This window comes from Cladophialophora carrionii, assembly GCF_000365165.1.
Source record: "Cladophialophora carrionii CBS 160.54 unplaced genomic scaffold supercont1.1, whole genome shotgun sequence".
Taxonomy (NCBI): domain Eukaryota; kingdom Fungi; phylum Ascomycota; class Eurotiomycetes; order Chaetothyriales; family Herpotrichiellaceae; genus Cladophialophora; species Cladophialophora carrionii.
In genome coordinates this window covers 3,421,113-3,442,684 of record NW_008481816.1, presented here as the reverse complement: position 1 = coordinate 3,442,684, position 21,572 = coordinate 3,421,113, and the positions used below count along the sequence as shown (strand labels likewise).

Below are 21,572 nucleotides of genomic sequence, written 5' to 3'. Positions count from 1 at the left end.
CCACGCAGATAGAGCAAGGGTATGCGACAGGCTGGCCAGAGGAACCTCGCTGCTGGAAGGTGTTTGGTGGTGGGCTTCACAGTAAACCGCGATGGTGAAGATGCGGGATCGTCTCCAACTTGAATGACTAAGCATTGCAGATCACGTGGTAATTTACTCTTGGCACCGACACAGAGACCCACACTCGAGAACTTCAAGTTCATCAAGTTCATATCAGTCAGTGCCTGAGCCGTGTTCTGCTGCAGACCACGACACAGCATAGCCAGATCCAACGAATACCGCAAACATGGCTCCAGGATTCGATCAGCTGTCGGACCACGACTACGATGACGATCTTGAGAACATCGATTTCAGTGATCTCAAAGAGCGCTACGATGTGCGCATGGAAGAGGGCCTCGACACTTTCGTCGTACGTATGCTGGAATTCAAGGCCCGTGAGAACACGCGCTGACCTGAACAGGTCATTGACGGCCTTCCATTAGTGAACCAAGAGCAGAAAGCCAAACTCATCAAGTTCCTGCTCAAGAGACTCAACTCGGTTGGCAGAATCAAGGATGGCGAGGAATCTATTTTTATGCCCATGAATGATGAAGGCATGTCTGAGGGGTATGTTATATGTTGTCAATTTTCGCTCCTATGCCTGACTCAATACAGTTTTGCCTTCGTCGAATATCAGACCCCCGAACAAGCGATCGCCGCCACGAAACAGCTGCACGGACAGCCACTCGACAAGAGACACACCCTCGCAGTCAACAAGCTCACCGATATCGAAAAATACGGCAGGGAAGGAAGAATAGACGAGGAATACCACCCGCCGGAGATCGAGCCTTTTGCGGACCGAGAACATCTCAGATCATGGCTCTTCGACCCGCAAGCTCGAGATCAGTTCGTCATGTTCCGCGGCGACAATGTCGGTGTGTTCTGGAACAACAAGAAGGAACCGCCTGAGCCCATCGTTGATCGCAAACATTGGACACAACTGTTTGTCTCGTGGTCACCCCAGGGGACATATCTCGCCTCGATCCATCAACAAGGTGTGCAATTGTGGGGCGGATCGTCGTTCAAGAGAATCAGACAATTCCCACACCCATTCGTCAGCCTGATCGAATTCTCCCCTGGCGAGTCATACATAACCACCTGGTCGAACCAACCCATCGTCGTTGAAGAAGGAAAAGGACCCCTGACAATTGATGAAGAGGGCAAACACATCATCATCTGGGATATCGAGACGGGAAAACCACTCCGAGCCTTCCACGCTCACGATTTGACGCCTCCTCCGGGCACCGATGTGGCAGCTCTTCCTCCCAAAGCTAAAGTTCAATGGCCAGCCTTCAAATGGTCAGCGGATGAAAAGTATGTCGCTCGCATGAAACCCCACGAAAGCATTTCCATCTACGAACTGCCTCGGATGAACCTGCTGGACAAAACTTCGATCAAAGCCGAAGGCATCATGGATTTCGAATGGTCTCCGGCCATCACCCAGCGCGAAGGTATTAAAACTTACGAATCGCTCCTCTGCTATTGGACCCCCGAAATTGGCTCGAAGCCTGCCAGCGTGGCATTGATGTCGGTGCCCAGCAAGGAGATCGTCCGCACTCGCAACCTCTTCAATGTCACCGACGCGAAACTGCACTGGCAATCCGAGGGCAAATTCATCTGCGTCAAGGTCGATCGGCACAGCAAATCGAAGAAATCCGTCGGCACGAACCTGGAGATCTTCCGTATCCGCGAGAAGGGCGTCCCGGTTGAAGTCGTCGACTCTCTCAAAGACACCGTGATTAATTTCGCCTGGGAGCCTAAGGGCGATCGCTTCGTGCTCATCACGGCGGGCGAAGCCGTGGCTGGGAGTAACGTCCTTCCCAAGACGGCGGTCTCGTTCTTCGCCCCGGAAAAGGTCAAAGGACCGGGGATCGGAGGATTTAAGCTCGTCAAGACGTTCGACAAGAAGAACAGCAACGGAATCTACTGGTCGCCCAAGGGTCGATTCGTGGTTGTCGCGACAGTCTCGGTGCAGCAGCACTCGGACCTTGATTTCTACGACATGGACTACGAAGGCGAGAGGCCGGAAAATGATACCGCCGCGCATCTAAATGCGAACCTCATGTTGATGAACAGTGAGGACCACTACGGTGTGACGGATGTCGACTGGGATCCCACCGGTCGGTATGTCACCACCAGCGCGAGTGTGTGGACACATCAGGTAAGAAACGGTTTCACCCTAGTTTTCCCTTCGTACAAGACTGACGCTGCTTCTTTAGATGGAAAACGGCTACCGCATCTGGACCTTTTACGGCGCCCTGCTCGCCGAACACCCCACGGAGAAATTCAAACAACTTCTCTGGCGACCCCGACCGCCGACGCTCCTGTCCAAAGAAGAACAACGTACCGTCCGCCGCAACTTGCGCGAATATAGCAAGGAATTCGAGGAGCTCGACAAGGAAATGGAAGAGGGCGCCAATCAAGCCGTCATCGACGCGCGCAGGAGGCTGTACATGGAATGGTACAGCTGGGTGCAGCACGAGAAGGAACTGTTGGCCGAGGAGAGGGAGCAGCTCGGGTTGAAAGATCCCGAGGAGGAGTTGGCACTGCAGCGGACCAAGAGCGTCGAGGGCGAGGCCGAGAAGGTCGTGGAGGAGGTCATCGAGGAGGTGTTGGATGAGACGGAAGAGATTGTGCAGTAGTCGCGGGTGGCTCGCCTGCCTGATGGTTGTCGCGAGATGAAACCAGCAGAGCATGTCAATGGCAAAGTCCCGAAGTCATGAATGATCTTTTACACCAAAGGTGGGCAGGAGACTTGTCCGCGCTTTGGATGCATTCGTCTTGTGCAAACGGAGGAGCTCAGGACAGATAAAACAAGCGCGCTGATGCCGTCCCGGGATCTACGCAGCAAGCATAGATGTTTGCATGAAGACCAGCGTATAGAGTTCCAGTAGCAGCATAACGACGGATGCTCGAGGTCGCGAAGCAGGTATCAAGAATACTTGTGTCGCATGGAAGATCGTCAAAGGCCTTTACCGAGTCTCAAGGTGAAATAGAAATGTCGGTTCCTATTTCGAATGCTTTCTTAGCATTCTCTCCTATTGAAGCCCCGAGCGGTCCCTTGATCGAAACACTGTTGAGAGTCTCATTACGAATGCCCAATCCCCCAAGTCCACGCAATGCACGCTTTTCCAACCCAACCTACGCGAACAATCGGCATGCAATCAAAGCAGTCATAGTCATAGACGGACATGGGCACAAGAAGACATAGATAACCCAGTGCCTTGTAAAGCCTCATCCACAGCTGGAATCACCCCAAAATCCCGCCCCGGCTGTACGATGCTGCCTCACTACTGACTCTCGTCGTCTTTCATGCCCTCCTCGACATCCCTCAATTGATCCAAGTTGATCCGACACTCCTCCATTTTCTTGGACCAGTAAAACAGCTGTTCACTCGCAGCCGCATGCTTCTTGCTGTTCAAGGGCGCCTCAATCGCGTCGTACTGCTCCCACGCAAGGGCATGCTTCCGCTTGGCTTCCTCGAATTGATCGGTCAGAAGCTGCCTGACATTAGCAAGAGCGTGCCATGGGTGGATCTTGGGCCGCAATGTAGGTTCCTCGAGTATGTTTTCTTTCATCAAGTGCGTGACCTGGGCGGTGAAGTCGGGTTTGGACTCAACTGGCGCAGATGTGGCGCGTGTGTTACGGTGAAGCTTTTCGACGGGGGCGGATGTGGCGCGATTGTTGCGAGCAAGCTGCTTTGATCCTCGAGCTGGAGCTGTAAGGCGCTGGCAAACGGTGCAGTTGTCCATGTGACCTGCGTCGCCGCCATGGCGGTGGAGGACATGTCGAGCCTCTTTGGAGACCTCAGCTCTCGCGGGCTGACTAACAGTGATATCGGGGATGATGTATGCTGAGGTCATGTTGTCATCAAGTGCAGCGTGTCGTCGGCGGCGCGAAGTGTTCGATGCAGCAGTAGGATCTTCCAGGACGCTGTTTTCGGTGTCATTAACCGTTGGTCTCTGGTAGGACTGGATTTTGCTCCTGGCGTTCGCCTCGTTCTTGCTGCCCGGTCGTTTCTCGGTGTTAGGAGACACCGGTCGGTTGATATTGACGGGCGACAGGACGCGGGCCTCGTCAGAGATGGCTGTCTTGGCTTCTTCTTTGGTGTCTGCGGTCTTCTCTCTGCGTGAAGTCTGCCGGACTGGACCTTCTTCTGGGGTCATGGATCGACTGATGTCAAACAGCTCCTCCTCAACGCGCGAAGCAGCTCTGTTTTTCCTGACGGGAGTGCTTTGTTTCTTAGATGCAGCTCTAAGCAACCTAAGTTCAAGCAGGGCTTCGTCGCGTTCGCGGGTTAGCGAATTGATGGTCTGTATGGCTTCGTTGAGATCGCGTTGGAGAGTGCGTAAAGACGCGACAATCTGTTTCTCGTCTGCGGGCACGGAGTAATGGATGTTGACGTTCGGCAATTGACCGTGGTCGGGCATAATCATGGACGTGTTGGGTATGTTGGGCAGTATGAAGGACTGGCTGGGCTGCGACTTGGACGAGGCCGCTCTGCTAAAGCGAGTCGACTTCTTGGGGCGGTTCATTTGTGGAGAGGTTGACCCAGGAGTGTACATGACCTGACGACGTCTGTCAGTGGATTTCAGCGACGGCAAGGTTCCCGTTGTACCTGGTATTCGCCAACGAAGGCTTCATGCGAATGGATGCTGCTGTAGTTAGTGTTGAGGGTCCCTGGGTCGAACCGTGAGGGAGCCATGACTGTCTGGTTAGTAAGTCGTATCGACGATGCTAAATCAACGGATGATGAGGTTGCAGAGTCGAAACCTCTAAACAGATTGTTCGTGTTCTGTGTTTTGTTTATGCGATGCCGAAAGAGGAAAGACTCGGCTTTGCCAAGAGGGGCGTCAATCCGATTCACTTTCAGCTCACTAGACACTTACCACACTAGAGCTACAAGTCTCCTTGAGCCCCGAAGCATGTGATTCTGCCTTACGAGGACTACTCATACAATGTCTCGTCTCACCTAGCATAACTCGTACTCGGGGCATTATTGTTCGCATCTCAAGCCTGTTCCGGAGCATTTTTCGCTCTCACAGTTTGCTTACTGTACTGTGAAGTGGAGGCACCGTCCAGTCCGAGAGATCATGGCGGTGCCCACTCCAGCGTCATTCAAGTAAGAAAGAGACACCGAGAAAGATTCAGCTTTCTTCCGCCTGAGTGCGATGGGGGACAGCACCCGGACAGTCACCCATCAGTAGCAACTTCTCAGTACCTCGTACTTGGGGTGACATCAGGCTCCTCTGGTTCTGTAACCGAAGTCGACCCAATTCAGTTCGGCGATTAATTACGCGAACAGGAGACGGGCTCGACGGGTTGGCGCCCTTGGACCCTTGGCTGCGTGTCTCGCACAGCCTAGCTCTGCACCACCAATCCGAGGCTGTTCAGCCCTGAGCCATGAGCGTAATCCTGCCGCTCGTCGACGCCTCTGGGAGGCTGACGGCATATGGCTTTGCTGTTTGCGAATTCCCTGCGCTTGCTTCTGCCCGGCCAACTCTGAACGTCTTCGAGGCCGCCCACTGCGATGGCTACGAGACTGCATCCAATCTGACCACGCTTTTGTTGCGTGCACTTTGTACACAGTATATACTACATTGACACTTCCGTCACCCGTACCACTATTCTCCGACACGTTCGCGGGGGATTCCCCGTTTGCCAGGTCGTACAAATCTCTCGTCCCCGGTCTGGCCGGTCACGCTGGCTCGTGAGCTTCCGCGACCTCCATCAAATGTCGGGGTAGAGTCCTGCCGGGTATAGCCATCGATCCGACTGCTCCTCGCATCCCTCTACCGCTATGGCGGCCGCCTCGACTATACGAAGACGGGCGAGCCGCAGCACAGATGCAAGTCAACTACATACAAGGCAGAATAACCGACCGCTCGGCGGCGGCGAAGACGGAGGCGGGATAGGTGGAAGTGCTGTCATCATCGGGGTGAGTAGGTCCAACATCTGGCAAGAGAAAATGTTCCTGATGTTTTTAGGCGGTCGCTGGGATAGTTCTCTTCCTCACCGCCTGCGCCGTCTTTTATACCATGCTCCGAAGATGGCGTGTCCAAGGAAAGAAACCAAAGTATCTTCCTGGGAAATTCCTGAAACAGAAATGGCAACAGTGGCAGCCTAGTGGAAAATACAATGCTGTCCGCAATCGAGATCTTTCTTCCACGAATACCGCATACAATGGCAGGGAACTCGAGTCTGGAGCTGGGGGTGGTGCGGGTGTAGACCGGAACACGAGCGTACGATCCGTGATGACATTGCCTGCGTACTCAAGGACGCCCAAAGATACCGAACAGGTGATCGGGCGAGAAGGCGAGCGAGGTGGTATGGATACCGTCGTGGAGTTTCCGGAGACAGTGGACGAAGAAGAGAACCGCCGTGAAGAACAGATGGAGTCCTTATATCAGATCCGCCTCGCCCGACGACGAGAAATTGCAGAACGGGAAGAACGACGGCGGGAACGAAGAGAGGCTCGTGACAGGGGAGACACGGCTCGACTGGAGCAGCTGAGGCGAGAATCTCGGCAGCGGGCCAGTGAAAGCGCCGCTTCCCTCAATGGCGGTGCCAGCGTTTCTGCTGCCACGCTCATTGCAGAGCACCAGTCCCGCGGCCGCGAAAGCAGAGTATCGAGTGTGGCCTACGGTTCCCTGGGCGAAGTCCGACACGACGGAACCCGGCTTCGAGCGAACAGCAACGACTCGGAAAGAGGTGGACTGTTGAGTGGAGCAGCACCTATGGGGCAGAACACTGGCCGAGCTCGTGGCCTTTCAGATGCCACATCGATGCACAGCCGCGAACGCTCGGGGAGTGCTATAAGCATTTCAACCATGGGTTCAGACAGCTATCCTCAACCTACTCCTGGCTCCGAGAGAAGACAAAGCGATGACCCACAAAGTGGTGGTACATCTAACTCTTCTCCCACGGCTAACCGATTCACGCCTGATGAAAGCACCGGCTCAGAGGACATTGGCGAATCCCGGTTACAGCCCTCGGATCTAGGCGACGCAAACCGTCCGCCCGACTACGAGTATCTCGAATGGGGCGATGCTCCTTCCTACGAGGCTGCCATCGCACGCCGCGCGACTGCTGCTAGTCGGCGGTCAGGTGCTCCCAGCAGAGCACCGACGAATGCAAGTCTTGCACCTCAATTACCACAGCTGAACCTGCCGAGGATCAGCGTATCGGGAGCATCGGAGCCGAACACACCTGTATCCCCCAGTATCCAGTCCGCTCCCTCAAATACTGTGTCCCCAACTTCGCCTGTGGCAACAAGTAATATGGACACAGTAGTGGAGAATGCACGAGCGGCGGTGAATCCCAATTCCCAGGTGGGGAACCGGCCATGATCCAGATTGTCTCGAGCAAACGGGTGTATCCGAGTTTAGAGGAATCTGCAATGAACGCAATGAGCATGACATCAACGACGATGGTTTACCTTCTGGCTTTGTAATGGCAATGTAATGCATAAAAGCACGGCGCTGGGATCGAGGAATTTGTCAGATCTGACTGTGTGGACTTTTGATACTGGGTACTTTCGGAGAGAGCGTCCGACTGCAATGTCTTGTGGGCACACAATATCATCATGCCTCCTGCCTGTCCTGCTATAATCTTGATGCCCTGCCTGTTTGAGATCAGTGATAAGTATTGCATCCCAGACACGCCGAAGCAGGAATCGGTGGTAAAACATCCTTAATTTTCTGGATGTGCGAGAGGTGAGCGTCGATCACCTACGCTGGGCCAGTGGATATGATCATGAAAGAGATAAAGGAGACGACTACAACAACAACAGGAAGCACAAAATTTGGTGGATTGCTTGAATTCTACCAATGCCGCAGCGGCAGCTGGGTGCTCTGACACCCTTGCGCAGAGCTGGATCGGATCCGATTCTTTTGGCCAGAATGACTGCTCTTTTGGCTTTGCAGATCTGCTCTCCGCGAGTCCTCATTTGTGGGCGCTGAAGTTGTGGGCCAGGGCCACGGTGTCTCGTAGCTTCTTAATAACGCCAGCGATGATGGTGATCGTCTTCCTTTTACACATGCCCAACCACATCGCTACCACGGCTCCTCATTCGTAGTGGTCCGCATCTCGTTTATCGGACAATACCCTCGAACCGTGTCTTGAACCACTTGATGGAATCATCCTTGCTGACCTGGTGGCTGCGTCCAACCTTGGCCTTTGCGCGTCTCCGCTTCGCAACCCTCGCACCCGGCCGTCCCATGCAGCAGTAGAAATCCATGCCATAGATACCGATCGCGGGGTCGTACTTGATGCCCAGATCGATGTGTTCCGAAATGCCGAAGCCGAAGTTGCCGGTATCAGAGAAGTTCTTCTTTCGCAGCTCGTACTCCTTGACCTTCAGGCCACGTTCGAGGATTTCCTCGGCCTTGGGACCCCGGACCGTGACGTGCACAGCGATCTTTTCGTTGCGGCGGATGCCGAAGGAGCGGACGGTGTAACGGGCTTTGCCTGTGCGAATGTGTCAGAGAGGGTAGCCCAGCAGGGGTTGGAGCGGAAACTCGTACTGTAGACGGGCGTTTGGCCAGACAATTGTTCCAGCACTTTGGCAGCGCGAGTGAGACGATCGCCAGACTCGCCGACCGAGATGTTCAGCACCAGCTTTGCGATGCGGAGTTCCCGCATGGGGTTGGAGCTCTTGTCATTGCCTTCCGCCATTGTGTCAATGGTGGTGTTAACGAGTGTGACAGAGTTATGTGTGCTGGTGCCGGTTGATGAGGTGCAACTAAATGACTTGCAGATTCGCCCGGGTCGAAAACTGATGTGCGCGGAGGAAGGCTTGGCAGAGAGGCTAAGCCCAATTGGGGGAGCTGGGGGCATCAATTTCCTAGCCTCCAGTCTCGCGACCATCACGCCGTGCAGCCTGCACGACAGAAGCAGACATTGCGAGTTCGGGCCTGCCTCATTTCTTGTATCGTGAGAGTGTTGCAGCCATCGTCTTGCAAGCGAAGTCGAGCTGCGGCTCTGAACTGCGCATTAGCACAATTTTTTAAGCATTCAATCTCCGACATTGTTACTTCGCCGCGGCGGGAGAAGAAGTCGAGCCAAAGGTCAAGTCGCATTCGTGCGCAACAGTACCCGGCATGGCGAACAAACAAGGGAAGATGGTAAGCCTGGCAGATTACTCCATGATGATACACGGCAGACATGCTAACACCATTGTAGCAAAACCTAGTGAGACCACAACAGCAGCGAGAAGATATTCGTCCCAAGCTAACGTGACCGTCAGATCAACTACCGCATGCGCGTTACGCTCAACGACGGCCGCCAGATGACCGGACAAATGCTGGCGTTTGATAAGGTCGGCTCAATTCCCGTTCTCTTTGGCCCCAATACTTTCCTTCCCTGATCGTGCCCGCTAATCTCTTTGTATTGTAGCACATGAACCTCGTCCTTGCCGACACTGAAGAGTTCCGCAAAGTCAGACGTCGCCAAAACAAGCCCTCCGCCCCAGGTGCTCCTGGCTCGGCTGCCGCATCCCAAGCCGTCGAGACAGAAGAGAAGCGCACCCTGGGCCTGGTGATTCTCCGAGGGACAAATATCGTAAGCTGTTCCGTTGAAGGACCTCCCCCATCAGACCCGAGCGCGAGACTGGGCACTTCAGCCCCGGGAGGAGCGCCGAGCGCATTACAAGCCGGGACGGGGATTTCACGACCAGCGGGACGAGGCCTCCCGGTTGGACTGGGTGGACCGGTTGCAGGCGTGGGAATGGGCGGTCCACCTGCACCAGGCGGAGGGCCACCTGGAGGCGCACCGTTTGGATTCCCTCCTCCAACACCGGGAGGATTCCCTGGGGGTGCTCCGCCGCCGGGATTTGCAGGGAGGGGAGGACCTCCCCCGGGCTTTGGAGGCCCCCCGCCTGGGTTTGCAGGACCACCAGGTGGACCACCTCCCGGGTTCGGGGGCCCGCCTGGCCAGGGGAGAGGGTTTCCCCCACCAGGATTTGGTGGTCGTTAGCTGAAGGAGAAGAAGCAAGGGTGAATAATCGAGATCATTCTAGATCTCTACACGAGTACCAGGGAACGATGCGAGAACCTCGGACGCCTCGCGTGCAGTATGCATCGCCACAGCGAACGGCAACCCAATCCACACTGGAGAGGTCCATGCCCTACCTATTGCATTCCTGGACCTGCGTGCAAGGCATCAGCACATTGAAGTGGGACAGGCTGGCCATCACAGTTGTGTGGGCTCCACAGCTCTCAGGCACTGAGATTCAACGCGGTGGCTGAAGAAATAGGGCTCATCAATCTAACCTGCACGGACACGGCAGAACAGCCACCCGCCGCAGGGCAGACCCTGAGCCAGACTTGACGAAGCTGCAAGGATGACGTGGTTTGCCCCGCCGAGATACACGAATCAAACAGAATTCGAGAAGAGGCTCCGAAGGCGCGAAGGTCGGGCATAGCCACACGCTGCGAAGGACGCAGCATAGAGTACGTACTCGTACGCGATCGATGGCCCAGATATTATTGCGGGCCTTGATGTCCCACGATTCGCTATCCTCGATCCTAGTTTCGCTCCTACAAATATGTTCTCGTGCATCATCTGCTGTCGTCGGGATGGACTCTCTCGGAGCGCTAAGCCATCTCTCAGACCGTATGTCCATGGAGTAATATACTATGTACATTACTATACCGAGTGTCTGAAATCGTCATGCATGGCTGGCCATCAGTATCTCGCACTCCCATGCCCACTAATCTCCCGGATCTTGCCCTTCAGCTCCCTCACGACTCGGTGCTCTTCGCCCAACTCCGTCGTGCCCTCATCCCTGACCTCCTTGACTCGAGCCTCGTACCCGCTCAACGCCCTCTGATACAGCTGGTTGGCCTCCTCCTTGCGCTCCAAGGCACCATACATCTCCGCGAGATCCAGCGTCGCCTTGAGTGTTGAAGCGTGCTGAGGCCCGCGAACGCGGGCAAACCCTTCCATGGCTTCCTTCTGAACGCGTGTGGCGTCCTGGAAGCGGCCGAGGTGGCAGTAGACGCTGGAGAGGAAGTCGAGCGTCTCGAAGGTCTCGGCCTGCGTATCCGTGCCGAGTGCCTGAAATCCCTGCAGCGCCCGGTTCGTCCAGGTCAGTGCGTCCTGATACCTGCTGACACGGGAGTACAGTGCGGCGATCTTGCGCACGCTCATGAGAGGATCGCGATGGTTGCCGCCAACTTTGGCGGTCTCGAGGTCCAGGAGTGCTTGTACGTCTCGATGGCGGCGACGTATTCGCCCTGCTTCTCTTGCGTGTTGCCGATGCGCACGAGTGCGCCCAGGCGGTACTCGTCGTCACCGCAGCAGATCAGTCGGTCGAGAAATGAAAGTGCCAGGTGCGTGTTGAACAGCTTCATGTGGCAGGTGGCAATGTCTGAGATGCACGCGTTGCATAGGTTTGTAAAGGCCGCCTCGTGTCTATGGGAAGACTTCTCCACCGCTTCGAGCACGGTGGTGTAGAGATTGAGTGCTTCTTGGTATCGGTGCTGCTCGAGATGGACATCCGCGAACTTGTACAGGATCTTTAGAGACTTGTAGTTGTCCTTGTTGACTGTCCTTTGGAGCTCGTCGAGGGTTTTCTGGTAGTCTCGAGCGACGAATGTTGCGCCGTCGATCTGCAGATAGAGCTCGCTCTTCTCATCCAGGATACTCTCTGCAAGCCAGTGGTCGTCTCCCAGACTTTTTTTGCATTCATCGAGGGCCTTCTGATATGTCTCCAATGATTCTTCCAGTTTGGCTTGCTTGGAAAGAATAACCGCCGTCCTCCTCATGGTGGCGAGCCGTTCTTCTGGCCTGATCTTGTCTTCCAGGTCGAGGATGCGGCGGCTCCATGCCAATGATTCGTTGTACATCCCCTTCTTAAAGCACGCCAGAGCCAGTTGGAAGAGGTTGAAGCTCCACTCCGACGGACTGTCTGATAATGATTTCTGCTTGGATGCTATCACGCGCTGGAACAGCTCGATGGCAGTGACCCACTCTTCAATCTCCATGCAGCATCGCGCCACTTGCTCCGCGGTGTAAATGGTCTCCTCGTGGGTCAAGCCGTGCTCGCTTTCTTGGATAGTCAACATCTTCTTGTACCAGGAAAGTGCTTCAGCATAATCACCGAGAGTATAGTAACACAGTGCAATGTTTGACATCGTGACAAGCCCAGCAGTTGGAGAGTCGGGCTCCTGGTGCTGGATTCCTTCGAACGCTTGCTGGTAGTAGACAACCGCGTTGCCCGGTCGGTCGGTATTCCAGTAAATCGAAGCAAGATCCAGAGCGACGGAGATCGTCAACGAGTGAACACGTCTGAATGTCTTCTCTCTCCCTTCGAGCACACGCTGAAGGTGCGTGATGGCCATATCGAATTGCTTCATGCGGCGGTAGACGTTGCCCACGGCGCGCTCCGAATTCAAAGTCACGGCGTTATTGGGACCGAGAGTGGCGATTCTTCTGTCCAACACTTCTCGATGCAGTTCGAGAGAACGCTGCAGCAACGCCTTCTCTCGATAGACCTCGGCGAGTTTGTATTTTGCCGACAGAGTGGCACTGTGGTCGGCACTGTATCGACGAGTATAGCCGTCTACCGCTCTGAGAAGGAGATCTCTCGCCACGTTATTGTCTCCTCGGGCACTGTAGACCATCGAAATCGCCACAACGGAAGACAGTGTCTGAGGGTGATCATCACCGAGCTTCGTCTCACGACGGCTCAGAGACGTGTGATAATGCTCGAAGGCCTTGTCCAGATCACCAAGCTCTTCGTACGATGCTGCCATTTGGTGAGTAGCGTCTAAAGTCAAGGGGTGGTCCGGCCCAAACACCTTGGTTCGTCCTGTCACAACTTCTTGAAACCAGCCTATCGCATTTCGGTGTTGATCAGCGCTGGAGTATGCCACAGCAAGCTCGTACATCTTGGCCAGGGTGTCGGGGTGCGACCTGCCTAGCACTGCGCCCAGCTCTTCCAGCTGTCGGCGGCATGTGTTGATTAGCTCGGCGTCCTTCGTACACAACGCCATTCCGGAGCGGTCTCCAGGTTCTGATTCCTCGTCCGAGGTTTCAGTCGTGGGCTCGGGTTTGTCTTCTTGGATCTTTCGAATCGCCGCATCCGCTTGTTCTGCGAGGCGCTCGCCCCCCTTCACGTTTCTGGTTTGGTCGCGGAGGGCGGTATATGCTATGACGGCCTCATCAAGCTTGCCCTGAGCTTGGTAAATCTCCGCAATCTGCAAACGAACCGCGAAAGCAGGCAAGGACTGACTCTTGTTCTGCGACGCATATGCTGACAGGACGTTGGCGCATTGTGTGGCTGCCTCATCGTGATGACCCAGCTGTTGCTGCATCCTCGCTACCTTGGTCGCGGCTGTGAGAGTCGAGGGATGGCCTTGTCCAGCCTTCGGATCCTGCATTCTCCCTTCCAGTAATATCTGGTAGCATGCCAATGCGTCTGACCAGCGAGACTGGATCACATGAACCTGGGCGATACTGTCCCAGATGTTCAATGTGATAGAATTAGTGGCGCCGAAGATGGCCTCTCTAGCAGTTAGAGCCTCCTTGTAGACTTGCAGGGCATCTTCGTAGAGAGCAGCATCACGATAGGCTTTACCTAAAGCAAGAGCCGCTGAGGCTATTTCGGGGCTTGTCAAGCCTTTGGTGGCAGCTTCTGCTGCGGCCAAAGATCTCACAAGCGATCTTAGGTTCTGGTCCTGCTGCCGTGTAATACCTCGGGCTACCTCGGCCGCTTTTATTGTAGCATACCTTTTGCGAGCTAATTGCATCTCGTGGCCAGAAGAGGCTTTCAGAAGCAGGGAGATGTTCTTCTGCTTTAGTAACGGAGCAGGCGCAGAAGGCTTGGACACCGCTGACTGGGATGCATCCCTTGGATGACTGGAGGTGCGGACATCGACGGGCGAATCGGAATCACTGTCACTGTCCCTGGGTACTGTCTGTGTCGCTGATGTCCCTGGGTCGTCTGCTTCGGCAAGGTTCGCCGTTACCGGCGGTAGACCAGCCTCGCGCAGTCGCGTCACGGCTTCCTGGAATTGGGCGTTAATGCCCTCAATCTGTGCCCTGAGTTGCGTGGTCTCGGCTCTGATTTGATCTGTCGTGACACGGATAGCTGCTGCATGTGACTGTATCGTACTGGCCTGGACTCTGAAATATTGTCAGTATTGGCAGCAATGCACAATGCACTTGCGTACCTAGCAAAAGTATCAGACACTGAAGACAACGCTTGTCGTCGCTCTTGCAGTCGCAGCAACAGAGTCTGTACAGAGCGTTCACTCCATTGATACCGAGTCCGTATCTGAAGCGAACGCCATGTGCCCTTAGATTTCTCAGGCGGCTGAAGTTTCTCAATTCTCTTTCGCAACTCGGTCAAAGTCTTGTGCGTGTCTGCAACCACTCCAAGCGCTTCCTCGCAGAGGCCCTCTTTTCCCTCGAATTGACCAGGCTCTTCTGCAAGGATCTTGAGCCGTTGGACAGCATCGAACGTGTGTTTGAATGCGGTTGACAGATTTTCTATCCCTGTCGACACGTCCGAGGAGGAAACAGCCTGGATTGCATTGGTTATCACGGCCGCCGTCTTCGCTGTTTCCAAAGTTAGCTTTGGGCTACCAACGGCACCAAAAGACCGGTGGTACCTAAGGCAAAGATAGAAACCGTCAGTGAAACAGGATCCATGTTGTCTGGCGGCCACCCCAAGGCCGCAGGTCGTCAGAGCTCACGCGGGTCTTCTAAATCAGGTGCTGGGCAAGCAGGAGGGACATGTAGTAGGATTCTGGACAGGCATGCGCAGCGTGATATAGCCTTGTTCAGAATACACAGGACGTGGTGCACGGCAGCTTCGAGCAAAACCCACCAATCCGAAGCACCTCAGACGTTCGCGAGCGTCGTGTTGTCCGCCTCGCGTCCGGAGTAGTCTCAGCCTGATTAATGGCTTGCAGCCTATGCGCGCAGCCAGGGCAAAAGTAGAAGTAGTTCAGAAGAAGATAGCCAGCTAGCGGGCACAGCCTCATTAGGATGAGGGGTTCGCTTCGAAGAATCCATGGCAACGGGCTGGACTTTGCATTTCGGGCAAGCTCTGGTTGAGGACGGAGGCAGAGCTGCGCCCATTCTGTGGGAGTCGCACAAAGGAGTGAAGAGAGTTCTCGTATTGCTGCGGCGAGCTAGCGAGGCACGTTCAAGCCATGAAGCCAGAAAGGGCGTCAATATTGACCCAGGGTTGGTTAGAAGGCCTGGGCATCAGCCACAAGCGACGGCAGTATTACAGTCACTGCCCATCAGTGGTCCCGAAGGGAATCTGGAGCGACGAAGAAGTCACCAGGGAGCTTGAGTCAATATGATTCGAGCTTGATCACTGGAAGGAGTACTGTATACGGAGTAAGGAGTACGCAAGAGGCAGGAGACGACGACAGCGAGGCCCAGGCCTTTGGGGCCTTCTGGGCCTTCAAGCTCTGAACGAGATTGGCAGGTGTGCCGCGGGCGGCGCCCAGTTCAACCTTGTTGGTTATTTCCTCGTACTGACTACGTAGGCTGCGGCTACTAGATGGACCTCTGCCTTTTCCCCCTTCGGAGAAGATGCTCGGCGCGCATTGTGGCATGTCGAAAGTGGTCCTCCGTAAAGACAGCGTACAGAGTAATGCACAGGCTCGGAAGTATCACTCCATCTCCAGAAACCCCCTGCTGCCACTGCTTCTGTGCGTGCGGCAATTGCGCTGGATTTCGAGGCTAATGCATCCCCTACAGCGTCCGAATTCCAAAAATTCATATCATCATTGGGTGACTCTTTTGGATGGCTAACGGTTGAGCAACAACCGGGGCTTTAATTTGTAGCTGTCGAACTCAGTGCTCGGTGGATTCGACCGCTTGCGACAGTTAGCGAAGGATGGAGGACGAAGCACTCGTGAGAACAAGCAGGACGCGACCGGAGGAGCTGCGTAAAGATCATTATGCTTCGCCCTAAAATTGCCTTTCCGCAAGAATTCTACTGCCCGCCCTCCCGCCGTAATATGGATTAATACAGGTGTAGACGAACGCAATATGCCTCCTCCAACGAAGCGCCGGAGGGTTGAGCCCACTGTAGTCGAAGAGATCGCTTTCGACCCGGCTGCTCGGTATGACTTTTTGACCGGTTTCCACAAGCGCAAGGTGCAGAGGGCCAAGCATGCGCAGGAGGCTGCCGAGCGGAGGGCCAGAGCGGAGAAACTAGAAGGGAGAAAGCAGGTAGGCCATGAGTGCCGTCGTCGCTTCTCTTCTCGTGCTGACCATCCTTAGCTGAGGGAACAGAGGAAGGCCGAACTCGAACGGCATGTTGAGGAAGTGAACGCAATGCTGGGATTGCCTGCTGCAGCCAATGATAAACAATATGGCGAGTCAAATACCGATTCGGACGAGGAATGGAAAGGCATCTCAGACTCCGACCCACCGCCGATCGACCATGAGGCGGAATATGTTGACGAGGAGAAGTACACCACGGTGACGGTCGAGGCTCTGGACGTTTCCAAGGAGGGACTATTTCGGGCGCAGCAGGACAGTGACAAACAAGATCCGGATAATGCTCAAGAGACTCCCACAGCCACAAACGAAGGTACTTCGTCGGGCAAGCAGAAACGCCCTTGGACAAAAGAAATACCCAAGGACGGGGTGAAGAAGCGTAAGAAGAAACGGAATTTCAGGTACGAGGGCAAAGCCGAACGGAGAGAAGCACGCGCGAAGCAGAAGTCTAGGAACTCGAGGCAGGCTCGAGAACGACGAGCCGGTGGATCGTAACACTGGTGTGGAATCCTCGTTCACCCGAACTGTCAACGCTTGCCTTCGAATTCGCCCTGTATCAAATGCCCGTGGTATCGTAGGTATGGCTGTGGGTCTATGCATCCTGCCTCCTCCATCCACTTGTTCCGACACTTCTGCCGACCCCAAGGTGTGTCGTGGGAAATTAGATGTTGCCCATGCTCTGCTCCAGCTCTTGCAGCTCTTTCTGAAGGTCGGCGTATTTCTTAGACATATCTTCGTATTTGTTCTCCCATTCATCACGAGCCTGCTCCAGTGCTTGAACCTTGCGCTCGAAGTGGCCGGCTTTGACATCGGTCTGTCGAAGTCTGTGGGGACAAATCAGAACAACTCATGGCCGGGAAGATGGTGGTCTTACTTCTCATTGGTTTCTCTCAAGGTCTTGTCAGCTTGCTCGGCTTCCTCCTCGAGCACCTGAAGCTTCCGCTGAAGGGCTTCATTCTGAGTGCTGTGGCCGGCAGACTCACCAGCGAGAGCCTTTGCCTCTTTGAGGCCGGTCTCGAGTTTCTCGACTTCGGCCTCGAGGAGCTGGTTGCGGTGGTTGAGAGAGGTGATTTCTTGTTCTTTCTGTAGATTGTCTTGTTCGAGCTGCTTGACTTTGGCCTTCAGTTCTTCGGCTTTGGCAGCGTTCTCGTCCGCCTCGATGCGGAGAGAGTTCATTTTCTGTTGGAAATTAGCGAATGCGCTCGCCATGGTGAGTGACCGTAGGATCGTGAACGGGCGATGGGCACGACTACGTGCGTTGCTCTAGGTTTGAGGATTTGGAGAAAGAATGACGGCTGGTGCTATTTTGAACACGACTGCAGCAGGAAGTGAAATCTGATTGAAGGTCTCCGTCGTGGGTGCAGCAGAGGTAGCCGCGAGTGAATCCATGGTGCCTGGCAGGAGCACGAGGGAGAAGGTGCAGGGTATGGCAGACGTACCTCCTTGATTCGATCCATTGTGAATGTTGGTGATGGAGTTGTAGCTGAAGTTGAAGTGAGGGCCGTCTGTGTACAAGAGCGGTAGATGCCGTTGATAAGAATACCTAGGTACTTGTTCAGGACGAATACAACAGGCGGTCACAGGTGCGCTCCGTTGTCAAGTAAAGCCTTAGGAGTCAGCGGCGGAGGATGGAGGGGAAGCGATCCCTCATCAGGCCAATAGCAATCGGCTTCTCAGACTGAGGCTGCCGGAAATTTAGGCTTCGCCGTTTGCGTCTTTGGCGTTTCAGCCCCCCTTTTCAGCCCCAGTCTCTGGCTCGGCCAAGGGCCACCGTTGACTGTAGCCTCGGTTGCTGGGGCAATCACGTCAACAATTCATCCGCGTCCTTTCACTGATCAGGTTGCCTCCGGTTCCAGCGTCTAACAAAACACGCCGACTGCTACAACGAGAAAGGGCATCAGGATTATGCAATAGCTACGAGACATCACCATGGCGAGTATACTAGCTGCTCGAGATCAGGAAAATCTCATACATGCCCATCAAACCACGGCGGCTGGGAAGCATCTCAACCAGAATATTAGAGCACTACATTCCAAGACTCCAGCCAACCTTAAGACTCCTTTCAGATCAGCAAAGAACGATGAGAACCTACCTATCACACTCAAGGCTCAGAAGAATATTGGCAGAGATGGGCCCAGCAAAGAGGACAAGGGCTCCTTTGTCACACCAGTAGCTCCACGAAATCGAGCGCCCCTCGGGGCAAAGACGACGAATGCTAGAGCTTTCCAGACCCCTGCACCTTTGACATTAAAACCGGGCAAGACGCACCAGAAGGCTTCGACGGGCGGTCGACGCTCGAACCGATCAAAGATTGCAGTCGCTCGATCAGAACCCGTCGATACTGATGTCCTATTAGAGCAACCACTAGAGGAGGAAGAGCCGGATTTCGGATATGCTCCGCCCGCACCTGTCGAGCTCCCAGACCCTCCAATTGAGTTCGAAGAAGACCATGAGCTTACAGAAGAACTTCGACGTGGCTACGGCCTGGCCTACCCCGTTGACTCGCCAAAAGATGAGAACGGATTTTCCCTCAGACTGAGAAAGGAAGAGGAGGAATGGAAAAAACAAGACGAAGAGCGGATCCAGAAGAGTCTCGAGGAGCTGGGGAAGCCCATATTCCCTACGGTTGCCGAGCTCAACAAGCAAGTTAATAACATGATCGCTGCAGGCCCGAAGAAGCGCGCTCCGTTATCAAGAGTGGACTCGACTGAGGCAAGATGTGCTGTTGCTGCACTCTCTGAACCCCAGCCTCGACTGCCATCCGCTGCCACAAGATCTACCCAGGCATCAGAGCAGAAAAAGCGGGATCTTCTCTTGGGAACGAAACCTGCTTCTCTGGCTGCACGGAACCCACCAACATCAACTCGACCGAACCATTCCGCCCTCTCTAGAAACACCATCGGGTTCCCGAAAGCAAAGAAAGCTCCGTCCATAATGCCTAGAAGCGTCGCCATCTCGGCCCCCAAGCCTGTCAAGATCGACCAAGGGTCCATTCACCCGCGAGACTTTCGAGATTTGTACGGTTCCCCACCGGTTGAGAGCGACATGTGGTTCCGACTGAAAAAGTATGAGTTGCTCGAGGAGGACCTGGCCAAAGACAATGCTGATATTGAGGAGGAACTATTTGAAAGCGATTTCTTCCCGTTCGACAACGCAAAGTTGGACGACGAAGACTTCCAATTACCCATGCCGGAGTGACATTGACCCTACCTCTACATACACCTTGGTGCGGCTCTGCTCAGCTCTGTGAGCATTTGACATGACACTGGACGAATGACGATACTGATACCCATCCTGGATACAATGGTCGAGGCGTTTGCAAGGACCTGAAGGAACATCAATTATTGCAATCGCCGTTGATAATAGGCTGAAAGGCATGGGTTCTCTACAGGCCGCTTTTGGGATCCATGCTACTGTTGGGGCTATTCTTGCTTGCGCATGAATATCTTCCTGCCCGTTTCTTCCATCGTTTTCCCAGACTACTTCCTGCACCACATCAAGACTCAGCGCTCGTCACATGCAGCCATACAGCGTTCTCCACTCAGGGTAACTCATCAACCGCACCGTTTATACCACCGTTGGTGGCAGCCTTGCCAAAGTCCTTTGGTGGCTCTGTGACCGTGAAGTTCCAGCCAAATTGATCCTTGACCTTCCCCTGCTGAATGCCCTTGAGCGTGCCCAGCAACTGCGAACAAACCGGGCCAGGGTCCAACTTCTCATTAACGGGATACTCGAACTTGTCATTCTTCGACTTCATCGTAATGCTCTTAATGGGGACCAGACTCGCTGCCGTGCCCGCCGCCATAACTTCCTTGAACTCACTCAGTTCATTATAATCAATGCGCCTCCTCTCAACACTGTAGCCAAAAATGTCTTGTGCGATCTGGCATGCGGATTCCGAGGTGACGGATTTAATCACATTCTTCGAGTCTGGAACCACAATCGTGGTCTTGTCGCCATCCTTCCGCACGCCCAGGAAACCCGAAGTAGAAAATTCGTCAATCTCGCTGCGCGTCTTGCTGTCGAGGTGCAGAGTGATTCCAAACCCTTGGTTTCGAGCTCTCTCGCTGTGTCGCAGCACAGGCGCATAGTTTCCTCCGACCTTGGCGCTACCTGTGCCCTCTGGCGCCGCGCGGTCGAAGTCTTCCAGGATAAGGGCATCGACAGCATGGACACCGTGGTACACGCCTGTTGGCATCACAAATACCACGAAGGTATATTCATCAGGGGGGTTGAGACCCAGCTGAGCAGAGGACCCGAACAATAACGGACGAATATACATGGCCGCGCCAGTCTCATGGGGCGGGACAAACTCGGCGTTCATCCCTACCGCTAGATTCACACATTCGACGAAATGCTCCTCCGGCACGGGCGGCACAGAGATGTACTCGGCGGACCGTTGCATTCTCAGAGCATTCTGGTCGGGTCGGAATATGGTGATACTCCCGTCCGGTTGGCGGAACGCTTTCATCCCCTCGTAGCATTGCACGCCATAGTTCAGGCCGGGAGCCATGCCGTGGATTGAGAGGTGAGGAGACGTAACAAAGCGCGGTTTGCTCCATGTTGGCTTGTCAGAGGAGGAGTAGCGGAAGGTGGATTCAATGTGGCCGTTCACTTCACGGACTTTGAATCCGACGTTGGACCAGTCTGGCGATAGATACGTTAGAAAGACGCTAATCGGAGAGATTTCTGCTTCCCTTCAAAAAGACGATTGCCTCTTAGGGGTAGAGGGCAGGAGAGGCATACCGATTGTGCTGACCGGTGGAGGAGGAAAAGGTGCCATGGTTTTGATACGTAGTGAGCTCGAGATGGCCTTAAAAGTGTTCTCGTCCCTTGTTACTCGATCGTCTGTTGTCGCTCGAGGACTTGGGCTTGGATAGCAATAGTGTTAACCAGCGTTGGCTTCCCTAACCACAGGCGCAAGGTCTGAAACGCAGAGGAGTCACAGCGGAAATGATACTCTTATGTTTTTCCAAAAACCTTTTTCCGTGGTGGGATTCCGATTCCAAGGATGTAAGCACAACGCTGCACAAGGTTTTTCCCTGTGGCAAGTCAAATACGTATTCGTGCTCATCTATGGATCGAGCTGATGGTAATTTGTCTTTGCGGCCGTCTCTGGACGATTTTTCTAGATCTTGGTTGGCATTGTCAGCGCTCTTTCTCATTCGGCAGAAAATCGTCTGTTCCTGAGGCCAGGCCAGCGAGATCGGAGGAGAGCATGATCCCTCGGTTGTCTGCGTCCAGCCACATTTCAGGGTCCAGGATGGGTTGGAGTGACATCA

General features: G+C 54.4%; 10 protein-coding genes across 10 annotated transcripts; 6 read left to right on the top strand and 4 right to left on the bottom strand.

Annotated features, from left to right (window-relative positions):
* Window positions 1-286: 286 nt before the first annotated feature.
* On the top strand, window positions 287-2,681 carry G647_01223 (uncharacterized protein; the record flags this gene model as incomplete). The annotated part of the gene is made up of 4 exons (XM_008724624.1): window positions 287-409; window positions 461-606; window positions 655-2,200; window positions 2,259-2,681. The coding sequence occupies 4 exons, from the start codon at window positions 287-289 to the stop codon at window positions 2,679-2,681; spliced, it is 2,238 nt and encodes a 745-aa protein (XP_008722846.1).
* Window positions 2,682-4,203: 1,522 nt separating this feature from the next.
* On the top strand, window positions 4,204-4,431 carry G647_01222 (uncharacterized protein; the record flags this gene model as incomplete). The annotated part of the gene is made up of 1 exon (XM_008724623.1): window positions 4,204-4,431. One exon carries the CDS (start codon window positions 4,204-4,206, stop codon window positions 4,429-4,431), a length of 228 nt encoding a protein of 75 aa, XP_008722845.1.
* Window positions 4,432-5,839: 1,408 nt separating this feature from the next.
* Window positions 5,840-7,388, top strand: G647_01221 (uncharacterized protein; the record flags this gene model as incomplete). Its single annotated transcript, XM_008724622.1, has 2 exons — window positions 5,840-5,977; window positions 6,027-7,388. The coding sequence occupies 2 exons, from the start codon at window positions 5,840-5,842 to the stop codon at window positions 7,386-7,388; spliced, it is 1,500 nt and encodes a 499-aa protein (XP_008722844.1).
* Window positions 7,389-8,131: 743 nt separating this feature from the next.
* Window positions 8,132-8,715, bottom strand: G647_01220 (60S ribosomal protein L11; the record flags this gene model as incomplete). The annotated part of the gene is made up of 2 exons (XM_008724621.1): window positions 8,132-8,508; window positions 8,565-8,715. 2 exons carry the CDS (start codon window positions 8,713-8,715, stop codon window positions 8,132-8,134), a joined length of 528 nt encoding a protein of 175 aa, XP_008722843.1.
* A 425-nt stretch (window positions 8,716-9,140) lies between these two features.
* Window positions 9,141-10,014, top strand: G647_01219 (uncharacterized protein; the record flags this gene model as incomplete). Its single annotated transcript, XM_008724620.1, has 4 exons — window positions 9,141-9,164; window positions 9,223-9,231; window positions 9,287-9,358; window positions 9,436-10,014. The coding sequence occupies 4 exons, from the start codon at window positions 9,141-9,143 to the stop codon at window positions 10,012-10,014; spliced, it is 684 nt and encodes a 227-aa protein (XP_008722842.1).
* Window positions 10,015-10,725: 711 nt separating this feature from the next.
* On the bottom strand, window positions 10,726-14,697 carry G647_01218 (uncharacterized protein; the record flags this gene model as incomplete). Its single annotated transcript, XM_008724619.1, has 4 exons — window positions 10,726-11,146; window positions 11,218-14,169; window positions 14,217-14,604; window positions 14,658-14,697. 4 exons carry the CDS (start codon window positions 14,695-14,697, stop codon window positions 10,726-10,728), a joined length of 3,801 nt encoding a protein of 1,266 aa, XP_008722841.1.
* Window positions 14,698-16,056: 1,359 nt separating this feature from the next.
* Window positions 16,057-16,785, top strand: G647_01217 (uncharacterized protein; the record flags this gene model as incomplete). The annotated part of the gene is made up of 2 exons (XM_008724618.1): window positions 16,057-16,239; window positions 16,291-16,785. The coding sequence occupies 2 exons, from the start codon at window positions 16,057-16,059 to the stop codon at window positions 16,783-16,785; spliced, it is 678 nt and encodes a 225-aa protein (XP_008722840.1).
* A 166-nt stretch (window positions 16,786-16,951) lies between these two features.
* On the bottom strand, window positions 16,952-17,499 carry G647_01216 (uncharacterized protein; the record flags this gene model as incomplete). Its single annotated transcript, XM_008724617.1, has 2 exons — window positions 16,952-17,114; window positions 17,165-17,499. The coding sequence occupies 2 exons, from the start codon at window positions 17,497-17,499 to the stop codon at window positions 16,952-16,954; spliced, it is 498 nt and encodes a 165-aa protein (XP_008722839.1).
* Window positions 17,500-18,219: 720 nt separating this feature from the next.
* Window positions 18,220-19,488, top strand: G647_01215 (uncharacterized protein; the record flags this gene model as incomplete). Its single annotated transcript, XM_008724616.1, has 1 exon — window positions 18,220-19,488. The coding sequence occupies one exon, from the start codon at window positions 18,220-18,222 to the stop codon at window positions 19,486-19,488; it is 1,269 nt and encodes a 422-aa protein (XP_008722838.1).
* Window positions 19,489-19,831: 343 nt separating this feature from the next.
* On the bottom strand, window positions 19,832-21,073 carry G647_01214 (branched-chain amino acid aminotransferase; the record flags this gene model as incomplete). Its single annotated transcript, XM_008724615.1, has 2 exons — window positions 19,832-20,937; window positions 21,037-21,073. 2 exons carry the CDS (start codon window positions 21,071-21,073, stop codon window positions 19,832-19,834), a joined length of 1,143 nt encoding a protein of 380 aa, XP_008722837.1.
* Window positions 21,074-21,572: the final 499 nt, after the last annotated feature.